We start from the raw sequence: 15,257 nt of genomic DNA on the forward strand, positions 1-15,257 counted from the left end.
TAAGCCAGTACAGAGTTAGCAAAAATAAACAAGGCCTTCCTGGTCTAAGGTAAAGCAAATAACATAACAGCACAGTCCGTGTGGTTGCGGTGATCTGCCTGTTCAGGAAAAACCAAAATACACAGGTTCCACTCTCCAGGCCTACCGAACACTGAATGCCTCAGAAGGCCAACTATTTAAAACCCAGACCACACCTTGGGGTGGAGATAAGGTGGACAACCTCCCACCTGCTCTATGGTTGTACACAAAAACCCAGCCCTTAAAATGGCAAATCAACCTGTCTCAACATAGTGTGCTGAAGCAAACTTCTGGGTTTCAAATCACTGAAGGCAATAGCCTCAGTAAAATGTATTTCCCCTCCAGAACTTTGCCAGTGACTTTGTCACAAATATATATGATAATAATGAGACTTAAGCATAAATATTTTTATTTCAAAGCATAAAAATACATTGAATTCAAGAAACTGTTTATATTTTATGCCAACTCTAATAAATAACATACCAATAATGGCCGTTATCTTGTAAAGGAATTTAGAGTAATTTTTTTTTTTTTTTATTTAGAAAAAAAAAAAAGCTTCATCTTCATGACACATGGGCGAAGTGAGGAGACGCTGCTAAGGTGTGACTGTTAAGACCATCCACTCTCTGAACGCTGCAAAACATTTCATCCTTTGCCCTAAAAGGTGACCTCCTATAAAGTAACACGTTGGTGTACACATTGTTCATGTGAAGACGCGCACCAATCTGGTAATGATATTGTCTGACGCACCGGACTCCGGATAGTGACGTGTCAGGGTCATGGCCTCCATTACTATCACCCTCGATATAGATTTCTCAATACAAAATGAATCACTTAGGATTTAGGCGAGATGGACGTTACACTAAATAAAATGGGACGCTTGATTAGGAGGGCTACTCGTAAACGATGCTGGACCTGACCGGAGCCTCAGCGCATGAGCAGGCTGTGCTTAGGACCATCCACACGCTCCAGCTTCTCAAAGTGCTTCCTCGCATTTCGTATATTTATTAAAGTCGCTGCTGAGGCTGTTGGGGGAAAGAGGGAGCGAGAAGGAAGAGGGGTGGGCGAGAAGGAATGGGACAAAGATGTGAGGGAGAGAGACAGAAAGAGAGAGGAGAGGGATGGAGAGGGAGAAAGAGAGAGAACGAGAGAGAGAATGAGAGGGAGAAAGAAGGAAAGAGAAAAAAGGAGGGAGAAGTAGAGAGAAGCGAAAGGAGATAATAGAGAGAGGGAGAGAAAACACAAACATGTTAGAATACAGCATGTCCTATATAACAGTGCAGCCATCCTGCAGCTCATAACGTTTATAGATTGGTGAATGGCAAAACCATAATAACTATAAGCCATTAAGTAGGTGCATAAAAACTACAAGAATTTGTCAAGTCATGCAAAAAAAAGTGTGTTTTTTTTTTTTTTTTTTAACATGTCATTTTTCTTTAATTATTAATTAATGTTATTACAGGGCACCTGACACGAGTCCCATGTTGTATCAGGCACCGGCTGTGAGATCTCAGCCCCGTGTGTCTGACTCTGAGATGCTGCAGTGTTTCAGAGAAAAAAAAACATACCCTATAAGCTGTCGGTGACCGAGCGGAGCTGGAGACTGGTCAGACTGGTGGGTCCATGGTGGCATCTCCCCGCCCACTGACAGTGACTGACAGGTCTGTTTCTATACACGCATGTAGAGTGAGACTGGCTATTCCAGTGAAGCGCAGGGAGAGGCCGTTGTTTTTCTCTGATGCGCTGTAGCATCTCGGAGTCACACAACTGGCAGAGACCACAGTCGATGCCGGCTCACTGCTCCCTGTGGATCGGGAAGCTTGTATCAGCTGTCAGGTTCCCTTTAATTGTGATTATTTAATAAGAATCCTGGCACATCTACATAACGATACACAGGCAGGGGGACACAATAACATGGAGCACGTTCACAGCCAGTGGCCACTCAGTACCGGGGTGCCACCATTAGAGCAGGACGGTGGCTGTGTTACAGGCCTTCCCCAACTCTGGAACACACTTGGGTACACTGGTGTCCGTCACATTAACATGATGAGGATATATAATGTGGCAGTGTACAATGATATTCCCGTGTACGATGTAGCAAGACTATAAGCCAGCAGTGATCAGTCTGTGCCCTGCCTACACCATACACAGGAATATAAGCCAGCAGTGATCAGTCTGTGCCCGGCCTACACAGGAATATAAGCCGGCAGTGATCAGTCTGTGCCCGGCCTACACCGTACACAGGAATATAAGCCAGCGGTGATCAGTCTGTGCCCAGCCTACACCATACACAGGAATATAAGCCGGCAGTGATCAGTTTGTGCCCGGCCTACACCGTACACAGGAATATAAACCAGCAGTGATCAGTCTGTGCCCGGCCTACACCGTACACAGGAATATAAGCCAGCGGTGATCAGTCTGTGCCCAGCCTACACCATACACAGGAATATAAGCCGGCAGTGATCAGTTTGTGCCCGGCCTACACCGTACACAGGAATATAAACCAGCAGTGATCAGTCTGTGCCCGGCCTACACAGGAATATAAGCCGGCAGTGATCAGTCTGTGCCTGGCCTACACCGTACACGGGAATATAAACCAGCAGTGATCAGTCTGTGCCCGGCCTACACAGGAATATAAGCCGGCAGTGATCAGTCTGTGCCTGGCCTACACCGTACACGGGAATATAAACCAGCAGTGATCAGTCTGTGCCCGGCCTACACAGGAATATAAGCCGGCAGTGATCAGTCTGTGCCCGGCATACACCGTACATGGGAATATAAGCCGGCAGTGATCAGTCTGTGCCTGGCCTACACCGTACACAGGAATATAAACCAGCAGTGATCAGTCTGTGCCCGGCCTACACAGGAATATAAGCCGGCAGTGATCAGTCTGTGCCCGGCATACACCGTACATGGGAATATAAGCCGGCAGTGATCAGTCTGTGCCTGGCATACACCGTACACGGGAATATAAACCAGCAGTGATCAGTCTGTGCCTGGCCTACACAGGAATATAAGCCGGCAGTGATCAGTCTGTGCCCTGCATACACCGTACATGGGAATATAAGCCGGCAGTGATCAGTCTGTGCCTGGCATACACCGTACACGGGAATATAAACCAGCAGTGATCAGTCTGTGCCTGGCCTACACCGTACAAAGGAATATAAGCCAGCAGTGATCAGTCTGTGCCCGGCCTACACCGTACACGAGAATATAACCCAGCAGTGATCAGTCTGTGCCTGGCATACACCGTACACAGGAATATAAGCCGTCTGTGTTCGGCCTACACCGTACACGGGAATATAAACCAGCAGTGATCAGTCTGTGCCCGGCCTACACCGTACACGCTGGTCTAACATCAGAAGATTACACAATTCATACTTACGAATTGATGGGTCAGACATGACAACCATTACATAGGTGTTGGATGTGAAAATATCAATGAAAGCTGCAAAGTTGGAATTCCGAACCTCCATGCTCTGAAAAGACGCAGCCAACTTACTGTGAAGAAACAGAAATGAAAAAAAGAAAAACACATCATCATCTCCAGGACTTTTGTATTCATGGAAATTTCCAAAAGAAAATAGCTGAAATTAACTGAGGAGTCAGACATGACACGCGAGTCTCAGGAACGGAGCCAGCACCGGAGGGGAGTATAGGGGTTTTTATTTTAATGGGGGCAAACTTTCAGAGTGATAAGGGTTATCCTAGAGGTGGACGACCCCTTTTAAGTCCTTTCTTGCGTAAGACGAGTCCTACCGTGGGCCAACAAATATGGAGCTCGCTCAGTGGAGTCTGCGCCAAACCTGGCAGACCCCAGCTGTGTTACACAGCCGTCATCTCATGTAACAGCAGCGACCAGAGCCAGCTCTGATGGAGGACGTACAACCAAGTTAATCTCACTGTCAGTCACTGACTGGCCATGCAGGCAGGCTCCCAATGTGGGTGCGTACAGAGGCTCACTGGGTCGTGAAGGCAGCCCCCCCGGCCTGCTGGAGGTTCCCATGGCTGCCATCTTGGTACACCTGTAAGCCTAGGCAGTGGTAGGGCCGCAGAGCACAACATCATTTTCCCTATAAACCGCAAAGCTGTAGTGGTGCAGGAAACAGAACAATCAAACAATCGCAGGTTCAAGTCCCATAAAATGATTAAAACAGTAAAAACAAAGCAATGTTTTAAAAAATACAACAAAATTATGAAAACGTTAGAATCCCCCCCACCTTACATCCTTTTTTAGAATAAGGAAAAAAAAACAAAAACATATTTGGTCTTAGCAGATTTTATAACAGTCCGAAACGTAAAACTAAAAACCTGAACAGCAAATGTAAAAAGAAAAATGCCAGATTCATCTTCATTTCAGTCGCTGCACCTTCCCAAAAATAAAATGTCAATGACGCCGTGAGCACCCTCCCGTGACACGCCGTGCCCACCCTCGAGTGACACCAGAAAACCCACCAGCTTGCCACAAAGTCACACCCTCGTGCAGAACATCAAGAGAGAAATAAAGTTACAAAAAAAAAAAAATGTTGCCACAATTGTTGGGACCTGTTTGATACTTTAAAAGAAAAAAAAAGAAAAAAAAGTCAGAACTGCATTTTCCTCCCCACGTGAATTTTTTCCTCCCCATTTTCCCATATATCGTTTAATAAAATTAATGTTATCCAAAACTACAACTCGGCTGTAATAAACAAGCCCTATGTAGTGAAAAAACACAAAAAAAAAGGTCTGACTCTTGGGAGAAGGGAAGAGAGAAAAAAAAATTTAAATGTCGGTGGAATGAAGGGGTTAATCAGTGTCATTTCCGCCTCACCTGCAGCTCAGCTTAAACTGCTTTATAATGTTACTGATCTTCTCAAACCGGTGAATGTCCCTCTGCTCCTTACACTGATAATGAGAAATAACCTGGAGAAGAAGAAAAAAGAATCACTAAATTCTGACCCTGGTGAAAGGTAACAGAGCGGGTGATGGGAACTTACCAAAAATGTCGCCCTCTCAAATAATAGAACTTCGTCAGCCTCAATTATCTGGGCGAAGCTCCGCAAGTTGGACTCCAACTGTTGGACATTAGGAATGAGCTGGTAGACGATACTGGACCAGGCCTGAAGAGAGAGAGCACAGACAAGGGGACAATGGCCGTCAGCAGAAGACACCAACACCTCTGCCCCCCAGAAACCACGCGGGCGTCATCTACCTTGTATAAGGTCTCATCCCAAATAGAAGTCCTAAAACAAGCACAGTCCAGGGGCCGGGAAAGGCGCCGCAAATCCTCCTCCCGCTCTTTAAATATCTAAAGAAGAGATCTACAAGGTCAGCAAACAAGACAATACAATGTGACAGGATGGAAACCTCCCGACCTTTGTCACTTCAGCCACTATCACTGGTGAAAAAACAAACATTGAGCAGTGCGGCCCCACACTGGGTGCAGAACAGCCGAAATCACAGTCTACCAAACTCCCAGCACCCAGGAGAAATGTGCTTTATTTCCTCCTCAACATTGTCAGTCTGTGAAAATTGGACCGTACTCTGAAGCCATCCGAGTGCAGTCTGATTTTTTTTTTCCACTGACTCACTGACTTGCATGGCCGAGTGCAATACGATTTACAGATGCAAAGCAAGTGCTGCGATTTCTTTCCTTGGATAGAAAAAAACAAAAGGACATTTGCACGGCCCCACAGAATAGGATTGGTCCGAGTGCGATCCGATGTTTTGATGGACTGAAAATACAGCAGTCTGCACGAGACCTTAGGGTTTGGTAAGATGCAATATTGCCCATAAGGGGCCAAAAAAACACCAGCAGCCACGTACCAGGTCTCTCTGGTCTTCTTGCACCAGGTCCATCTTGTGGACCAGGCAGAACACCTTGGCATCTGGAGAGTTCTGAAGAATGGCCTCTAGACACGACTGGTAGTAATGCATGTCCTTCTCCAGCTCCCGGCTCTCCACATCAAAGACGTAGATCAGGACCTCCACATTACGGAAGATGTTGTCCCGCTGGCTGGTGAAGTAGTTCTCCATGAATGTGTCCTGACTGCAGAAGGAATGAGATTATGTTACAGAAGAAAGCGAGTCTGTGCCACACTGTGGGGACACTTAAGGGATCCGGAAATAAGCGCCACACTGCGGGGACACTAAAGGGATCCGGAAATAAGCGCCACACTGCGGGGACACTAAAGGGATCCGGAAATAAGCGCCACACTGCGGGGACACTAAAGGGATCCGGAAATAAGCGCCACACTGCAGGGACACTAAAGGGATCCGGAAATAAGCGCCACACTGCAGGGACACTAAAGGGATCCGGAAATAAGCGCCACACTGCGGGGACACTAAAGGGATCCGGAAATAAGCGCCACACTGCAGGGACACTAAAGGGATCCGGAAATAAGCGCCACACTGCGGGGACACTAAAGGGATCCGGAAATAAGCGTCACACTGCGGGGACACTAAAGGGATCCGGAAATAAGCGCCACACTGCGGGGACACTAAAGGGATCCGGAAATAAGCGCCACACTGCGGGGACACTAAAGGGATCCGGAAATAAGCGTCACACTGCGGGGACACTAAAGGGATCGGGAAATAAGCGCCACACTGCGGGGACACTAAAGGGATCGGGAAATAAGCGCCACACTGCGGGGACACTAAAGGGATCGGGAAATAAGCGCCACACTGCGGGACACTAAAGGGATCCGGAAATAAGCGCCACACTGCGGGGGACACTAAAGGGATCCGGAAATAAGCGCCACACTGCGGGGACACTAAAGGGATCCGGAAATAAGCGCCACACTGCGGGGACACTAAAGGGATCCGGAAATAATTCTATGTATCTGCGTTACTGGCCGTCACATCAAGGGTAGAATCAGAGTGCCATCTACATCTGTCGCTGCTCCTGGTGCCCGGTATTGGCCACAAAGTGGACGTTATGGTGACAGCGAATCAGTGAGCTCAGTGTAGGCACAACACCCCCTCAGGCTGCTGAGCTCACTGATCAATACCGGACACATCGTGAGCACCGGAGAAGATTCAGTGCTAAACCTGGGGATGGTGAGTAAAGCACAGTTTGTTTTTTTAACACAAACTGCAGCAAGAGATGAAGCTTCTCTGCTTGTGGCACATCCGTGTACAGGTCCATGTACAGGTCCATGCGCAGGTCCATGCGCAGGTCCGCGGGCAGGTCCATGCGCAGGTCCGCGCGCAGGTCCGCGCGCAGGTCCATGTACAGGTCCGCGCGCAGGTCCATGTACAGGTCCGCGCGCAGGTCCATGTACAGGTCCGCGCGCAGGTCCATGTACAGGTCCGCGCGCAGGTCCATGTACAGGTCCGCGCGCAGGTCCATGTACAGGTCCGCGCGCAGGTCCATGTACAGGTCCGCGCGCAGGTCCATGTACAGGTCCGCGCGCAGGTCCATGTACAGGTCCGCGCGCAGGTCCATGTACAGGTCCGCGCGCAGGTCCATGTACAGGTCCGCGCGCAGGTCCATGTACAGGTCCGCGCGCAGGTCCATGTACAGGTCCGCGCGCAGGTCCATGTACAGGTCCGCGCGCAGGTCCATGTACAGGTCCGCGCGCAGGTCCATGTACAGGTCCGCGCGCAGGTCCATGTACAGGTCCGCGCGCAGGTCCATGTACAGGTCCGCGCGCAGGTCCATGTACAGGTCCGCGCGCAGGTCCATGTACAGGTCCGCGCGCAGGTCCATGTACAGGTCCGCGCGCAGGTCCATGTACAGGTCCGCGCGCAGGTCCATGTACAGGTCCGCGCGCAGGTCCATGTACAGGTCCGCGCGCAGGTCCATGTACAGGTCCGCGCGCAGGTCCATGTACAGGTCCGCGCGCAGGTCCATGTACAGGTCCGCGCGCAGGTCCATGTACAGGTCCGCGCGCAGGTCCATGTACAGGTCCGCGCGCAGGTCCATGTACAGGTCCGCGCGCAGGTCCATGTACAGGTCCGCGCGCAGGTCCATGTACAGGTCCGCGCGCAGTTCCATGTACAGGTCCGCGCGCAGGTCCATGTACAGGTCCGCACCACATGTGATGGAGCGTTCAAGAACACAGCACTGTAAAGAGCACTCAGAGGCCACATGGCACCGTCACCCACCCTATTAATGGTAGGTCAGTAGCGCCTTCCACCAATGACACAGGGCAGGACCTGGAGAATCACTTTAATGGACCAGCTTAAAGAACACCAGTCACATTGTACAAAGCATCCGATCTGGGGGCAGCACGGTATATAGAAGCTGCGGAGCAGAGTGATAGACCGGAGGTGGGAGAAGATTCAGGATAACTTGTACCTTATTCATTGCAATCCCTGGTGTTTCTATGTATAGGAGTCCAGTGGGTGGAGCTACTCATTGATTGACAGCCTCCCCTGTATGACAGTGTATGTGGAGCTGTTAGTCACCAATAGCACCGCCCACTGGACTCCTCGCCAGGGATTGCAATGAATAAGGTACAGATCGGACTGCGTGTACACTGTGACCAGATAAGTTCTAGGCTGGGGTTGTGGGATAAAGTTATCTACAGCGACTTACCCTCCACAGTCCCAGAGATTCAGCACCAGGTTCCCCAGAAACCTGACATGAGAGTGCTCAACATCAACTGCGAGGAAAAAAGCAGAAAATCACAAGAAGATCAATGCGGCGGGACGAGCGGCCGACACAGAACACGGCCTTACTGGTGGCTCCCAGGCGCCGCGTGTCTCGGGCTATGTAGTTGGCAAAGATAATGGACCTCATGCTGGTCTTCCCTGAGCCGCTCTTCCCCATCAATAGCACCTGGTGGGAAATAAAGGAGAAGCAGGTCAGACCATGCAGGAGAAGCGCCCGGCCGAGGTGCAGGTGGTCCCACACGCGGAGGGGGTGTCTGCAGAGGCGCCGAGCCGTCCGGCCACTGTTACTCAGAGGCGCCGAGCCGTTCGGCCGGGGACTGTTACTCAGAGGCGCCGAGCCGTCCGGCCGGGGACTGTTACTCAGAGGCGCCGAGCCGTCCGGCCGGGGACTGTTACTCAGAGGCGCCGAGCCGTCCGGCCGGGGACTGTTACTCAGAGGCGCCGAGCCGTCCGGCCGGGGACTGTTGCTCAGAGGCGCTGAGTTGGGGACTGACAGGCCATGTGCACATGCGGTTTCTGCTGCGGATCCGCAGCGTTTTTGACGCTCCGGATCCGCAGCAGTTTTCCATGTGGTGTACAGTACCATGTTAACCTATGGAAAACAAAAACCGCTGTGCACATGCTGCGGAAAAAACACGCGGAAACGACCTGCTCCATTTAAAAAAAACGCAGGTGTAAAACCGCAGTAGAATCCGCACAAAATCCGTGGTAAAACCGCGATAAATCCGCAGGAAAAATGCAGTGTTTTTGCCCTGCGGATTTATCAAAATCAGTGCGGAAAAATCCACACACCAGTCCGCAACGTGTGCACATAGCCTTACTCAGAGGCGCCGAGCCGTCCGTGGACTGTTAGAGACGCCGAGCCGTCCGGCCGGGGACTGTTACTCAGAGGTGTGGTGGGGGGCAGTCCTGCAGAGGAAGAAGCGGTGGGGGTGTTGTGCAGGGGTGTTGTGCAGCGGTGTTGTGCAGGGGTGTTGTGCAGGGGTGTTGTGCAGCGGTGTTGTGCAGCGGTGTTGTGCAGCGGTGTTGTGCAGCGGTGTTGTGCAGCGGTGTTGTGCAGCGGTGTTGTGCAGCGGTGTTGTGCAGCGGTGTTGTGCAGGGGTGTTGAGCAGCGGTGTTGAGCAGCGGTGTTGAGCAGGGGTGTTGAGCAGGGGTGTTGAGCAGGGGTGTTGAGCAGCGGTGTTGTGCAGCGGTGTTGTGCAGCGGTGTTGTGCAGCGGTGTTGTGCAGGGGTGTTGTGCAGGGGTGTTGTGCAGGGGTGTTGTGCAGGGGTGTTGTGCAGGGGTGTTGTGCAGGGGTGTTGTGCAGCGGTGTTGTGCAGGGGTGTTGAGCAGCGGTGTTGAGCAGGGGTGTTGAGCAGGGGTGTTGTGCAGCGGTGTTGTGCAGCGGTGTTGTGCAGGGGTGTTGTGCAGGGGTGTTGTGCAGGGGTGTTGTGCAGGGGTGTTGTGCAGCGGTGTTGTGCAGCGGTGTTGTGCAGCGGTGTTGTGCAGCGGTGTTGTGCAGCGGTGTTGTGCAGCGGTGTTGTGCAGGGGTGTTGTGCAGCGGTGTTGTGCAGCGGTGTTGTGCAGCGGTGTTGTGCAGCGGTGTTGTGCAGCGGTGTTGTGCAGGGGTGTTGTGCAGGGGTGTTGAGCAGGGGTGTTGTGCAGGGGTGTTGTGCAGGGGTGTTGAGCAGCGGTGTTGTGCAGGGGTGTTGAGCAGCGGTGTTGTGCAGGGGTGATGTGCAGCGGTGTTGTGCAGCGGTGTTGTGCAGCGGTGTTGTGCAGCGGTGTTGTGCAGCGGTGTTGTGCAGCGGTGTTGTGCAGGGGTGTTGTGCAGGGGTGTTGTGCAGCGGTGTTGTGCAGGGGTGTTGAGCAGGGGTGTTGAGCAGGGGTGTTGTGCAGCGGTGTTGTGCAGCGGTGTTGTGCAGCGGTGTTGTGCAGGGGTGTTGAGCAGCGGTGTTGAGCAGCGGTGTTGTGCAGCGGTGTTGTGCAGCGGTGTTGTGCAGGGGTGTTGTGCAGGGGTGTTGTGCAGGGGTGTTGTGCAGCGGTGTTGTGCAGGGGTGTTGTGCAGCGGTGTTGTGCAGCGGTGTTGTGCAGCGGTGTTGTGCAGCGGTGTTGTGCAGCGGTGTTGTGCAGCGGTGTTGTGCAGCGGTGTTGTGCAGGGGTGTTGTGCAGCGGTGTTGTGCAGCGGTGTTGTGCAGCGGTGTTGTGCAGCGGTGTTGTGCAGGGGTGTTGTGCAGGGGTGTTGTGCAGCGGTGTTGTGCAGGGGTGTTGTGCAGGGGTGTTGAGCAGGGGTGTTGAGCAGGGGTGTTGTGCAGCGGTGTTGAGCAGGCGTGCGGTTGCAGCACGTTACCTTTTTCTTCATGGCTGAGCTGGGCATAACCAGAAACTCCTGCAAAAACCAAACATCTCATCAGATGACATGCGCAGCACAAGCGCCGCTATGAACACGGGGCCGCTGCCGATCACATGGAGACCAGACTGCAGCCCTCCACTATGAGCAGCCAGGACTGGTAGACCCCCATCACTGCCCGCGGCACCGACCCCAAGCCGTTACACATCTGCCGCTCTCCCCGTAGCCCCCGGCAGCAGCACCCACCTCTCACAAAGCGATCTGCCACCCGGATGTCGCCGGATCACATGATCCAGCATCACATGACCGCAACGGAAGTAGAAACCTGCCCTCAGGAGTCACGTGATCGGATGCAGAGGCTGTGTGTGCTGTGTGCGGCTTCTAGAACTGTTGGTCACACGCTGTGGTTTTTCCTGCAGCTTTATGTGTAGGGGAGGCACAGATATCAGTATAGTACTGGTACTTATACATGTTGTACAGCCCCCCATGTGCACTGTATATGTTGTACAGCCTCCCATGTGCACTGTATATGTTGTACAGCCTCCCATGTGCACTGTATATGTTGTACAGCCCCCCATGTGCACTGTATATGTTGTACAGCCCCCCATGTGCACTGTATATGTTGTACAGCCCCCCATGTGCACTGTGTATGTTGTACAGCCCCCCATGTGCACTGTGTATGTTGTACAGCCCCCCATGTGCACTGTGTATGTTGTACAGCCCCCCATGTGCACTGTATATGTTGTACAGCCCCCCATGTGCACTGTGTATGTTGTACAGCCCCCCATGTGCACTGTATATGTTGTACAGCCCCCCATGTGCACTGTATATGTTGTACAGCCCCCCATGTGCACTGTATATGTTGTAAACATAAGGGTGAATGACCTCGGGGAGATCAAAACATCCAACACCGCGGAGACACCATCACGTGTTTCTCAACGCAGTGATCCAGAACACTGCCCCCATCCCTGATGGGAAATATGCAAATGCATGTAGAAAAGCCGCGGAGACACCATCACGTGTTTCTCAACGCAAGCAGTGAATAGCCAGGTCTTTCACCGGGAAGGAACAACCACGGGAAGCCCAGCATCCAATAAAGGAAAACCACCTATGCCACACTGATGAGGGGCAAATACCCCAAAACAGCTGTCTGTGGATGGATACCATGTTTTGGCATAGGTGGTTTTCCTTTATTGGATGCTGCCCTTCCCGTGGTTGTTCCTTCCCGGTGAAAGACCTGGCTATTCATTGCTTGCGTTGAGAAACATGTGATGGTGTCTCTGCAGCTTTTCTACATACTGTATATGTTGTACAGCCCCCCATGTGCACTGTCTATGTTGTACAGCCCCCCTTGTGCACTGTATATGTTGTACAGCCCCCCTTGTGCACAGTCTATGTTGTACAGCCCCCCTTGTGCACTATGTTGTACAGCCCCCCTTGTGCACTGTCTATGTCGTACAGCCCCCCTTGTGCACTGTATATGTTGTACAGCCCCCCTTGTGCACTGTATATGTTGTACAGCCCCCCATGTGCACTGTATATATTGTACAGCCCCCCATGTGCACAGTATATGTTGTACAGCGCCCACCTTGTGCACTGTATATGTTGTACAGCCCCCCTTGTGCACTGTATATGTTGTACACTGGCTACCCATTCGCTACAGGGTCCAGTATAAACTCATCTCTCTCACCCAAAAAGCTCTCCACAGTTCTGCACCGCCTTATATCTCCTCTCATCTCTGTATATCGCCCTACATGTGCCCTCCATTCTACAAACGACCTAAGACTAAGGGTACCGTCACACAGTGCCATTTTCATCGCTACGACGGCACGATTCGTGACGTTGCAGCGTCGTATAAGTATCGCTCCAGCGTCGTATACTGCGGTCACACGTTGCAATACACGGCGCTGGAGCGATAATTTCATGACGTATTTGCGATGTAGAAGCCGTTGGTTACTGTGCGCACATCGTATACAACCTGTGTCACACAATGCAATCATGCCGCCACAGCGGGACACTAGACGACCAAAGAAAGTTTCAAACGATCTGCTACGACGTACGATTCTCAGCGGGGATCCGGATCGCAGTAGCGTGTCAGACACAGCGATATCGTAAATGCATCGCTGGAACGTCACGAATCGTGCCGTCGTAGCGATCAAAATTGCACTGTGTGACGGTACCCTAACATCCCCTGTAATCCGAACCTCACACCTCCGTCTCCAAGACTTCTCTCGTGCTGCGCCAGCTCTCTGGAATGCACTTCCCCAGACGATCAGACTGATACCTAGCCCCGACCTAGTCAAGCGAGCTTTAAAAACCCATCTCTACCACACCAACTACTCAGTAAACTAACTTTGCTCTGTTCCCTCCCTCCAAATACTACTCTGAATCTGCACCCTACTATTCATCTGTCTCCACACCCTCCATGCACACGATAACTGCACTTGATACTTGACTATTGCACTTAAACACACGGGCTGATGACCGGATCATGCAGCTTTGTATGAAAATCCCTATGTATTATAGTTGCCAGACCTGAAATAACAAGCACTTTTCACCTATTGTGTCCCCCCATTTCCTTGTAGATTGTAAGCTTGCGAGCAGGGACCTCACTCCTAATGTCACTGTTTAAATTGTCTTAACTCGTACTGAATTTATTGTTTGTACATGTCCCCACTTAATTGTAAAGTGCTGCGGAATATGTTGGCGCTATATAAATAAAAATTATTATTATTATTGTACAGACCCCCTTGTGCACTTTATATGTTGTACAGCCCCCCTTGTGCACTGTATATGTTGTACAGCCCCCCCCTTGTGCACTGCATATGTTGTACAGCCCTCCATGTGCACTGTATATGTTGTACAGCCCCCTTGTGCACGGTATATGTTGTACAGCCCCCCTTTCTGCACTGTATATGTTGTACAGCCCCCTTGTACACTGTATATGTTGTACAGCCGTATTGTGCACTGTATATGTTGTACAGCCCCCTTGTGCACTGTATATGTTGTACAGCCCCCCTTGTGCACTGTATATGTTGTACAGCCCCCCTTGTGCACTGTATGTTGTACATCCCCCCTTGTGCACTGTATATGTTGTACAGCCCCCCTTGTGCACTGTATATGTTGTACAGCCCCCCTTGTGCACTGTATATGCTGTACAGCCCCCTTGTGCACGGTATATGTTGTACAGCCCCCCTTGTGCACTGTACAGTTGTGGCCAAAAGTATTGACACCCCTGCAATTCTGTCAGATAATACTCAGTTTCTTCCTGAAAATGATTGCAAACACAAATTTTTGGGTATTATCTTCATTTAATTTGTCTTAAATGAAAAAACACAAAAATAATTGTCCTAAAGCCAAATTGGATATAATTCTACACCAATCATAAAAAAGGGGGTGGACAAAAGTATTGGCACTGTTCGAAAAATCATGTGATGCTTCTCTAATTTGTGTAATTAGCAGCACCTGTAACTTACCTGTGGCCCCTAACAGGTGTTGGCAATAACTATATCACACTTGCAGCCAGTTGACATGGACTAAAGTTGACTCAACCTCTGTCCTGTGTCCTTGTGTGCACCACATTGAGCATGGAGAAAAGAAAAGACCAAAGAACTGTCTGAGGACTTGAGAAACCAAATTGTGAGGAAGCATAAGCAATCTCAAGGCTACAAATCCATCTCCAAAGACCTGAATGTTCCTGTGTCTACCGTGCACAGTGTCATCAAGAAGTTTAAAGCACATGGCACTGTGGCTAACCTCCCTAGATGTGGACGGAAAAGAAAAATTGACAAGAGATTTCAACGCAAGATTGTGCGGATGTTGGATAAAGAACCTCGACTAACATCCAAACAAGTTCAAGCTGCCCTGCAGTCTGAGGGTACAACCGTGTCAACCCGTACTATCCGTCGGCGTCTGAATGAAAAGGGACTGTATGGTAGGAGACCCAGGAAGACCCCACTTCTTACCCCGATACATAAAAAAGCCAAGCTGGAGTTTGCCAAAACTTACCTGAAGAAGCCTAAAACGTTTTGGAAGAATGTTCTCTGGTCAGATGAGACAAAAGTAGAGCTTTTTGGGCAAAAGCATCAACAGAGTTTACAAGAGAAAAAAAGAGGCATTCAAAGAAAAGAACACGGTCCCTACAGTCAAACATGGCGGAGGTTCCCTGATGTTTTGGGGTTGCTTTGCGGCCTCTGGCACTGGTCTGCTTGACCGTGTGCATGGCATTATGAAGTCTGAAGACTACCAACAAATTTTGCACAAGAACAAACAGGAAAAAACAGCCATAAGAATCCTATATACATGATTTTA

The 15,257-nt window shown here is 50.7% G+C and overlaps 1 protein-coding gene across 1 annotated transcript; it reads right to left on the reverse strand.

Moving 5' to 3' along the window:
- Positions 1-337: 337 nt before the first annotated feature.
- On the reverse strand, positions 338-11,309 carry LOC143804852 (ras-related GTP-binding protein A). The gene is made up of 10 exons (XM_077283355.1): positions 11,193-11,309; positions 10,947-10,985; positions 8,683-8,782; positions 8,540-8,606; positions 5,824-6,046; positions 5,210-5,305; positions 4,995-5,117; positions 4,829-4,920; positions 3,404-3,519; positions 338-1,043 (listed from the first exon to the last, which is right to left on the reverse strand). The coding sequence occupies exons 2-10, from the start codon at positions 10,971-10,973 to the stop codon at positions 946-948; spliced, it is 942 nt and encodes a 313-aa protein (XP_077139470.1). The 5' UTR covers positions 10,974-10,985; positions 11,193-11,309; the 3' UTR covers positions 338-945.
- Positions 11,310-15,257: the final 3,948 nt, after the last annotated feature.

The sequence above is a fragment of the Ranitomeya variabilis genome, chromosome 2 (genome assembly GCF_051348905.1).
Source record: "Ranitomeya variabilis isolate aRanVar5 chromosome 2, aRanVar5.hap1, whole genome shotgun sequence".
Taxonomy (NCBI): domain Eukaryota; kingdom Metazoa; phylum Chordata; class Amphibia; order Anura; family Dendrobatidae; genus Ranitomeya; species Ranitomeya variabilis.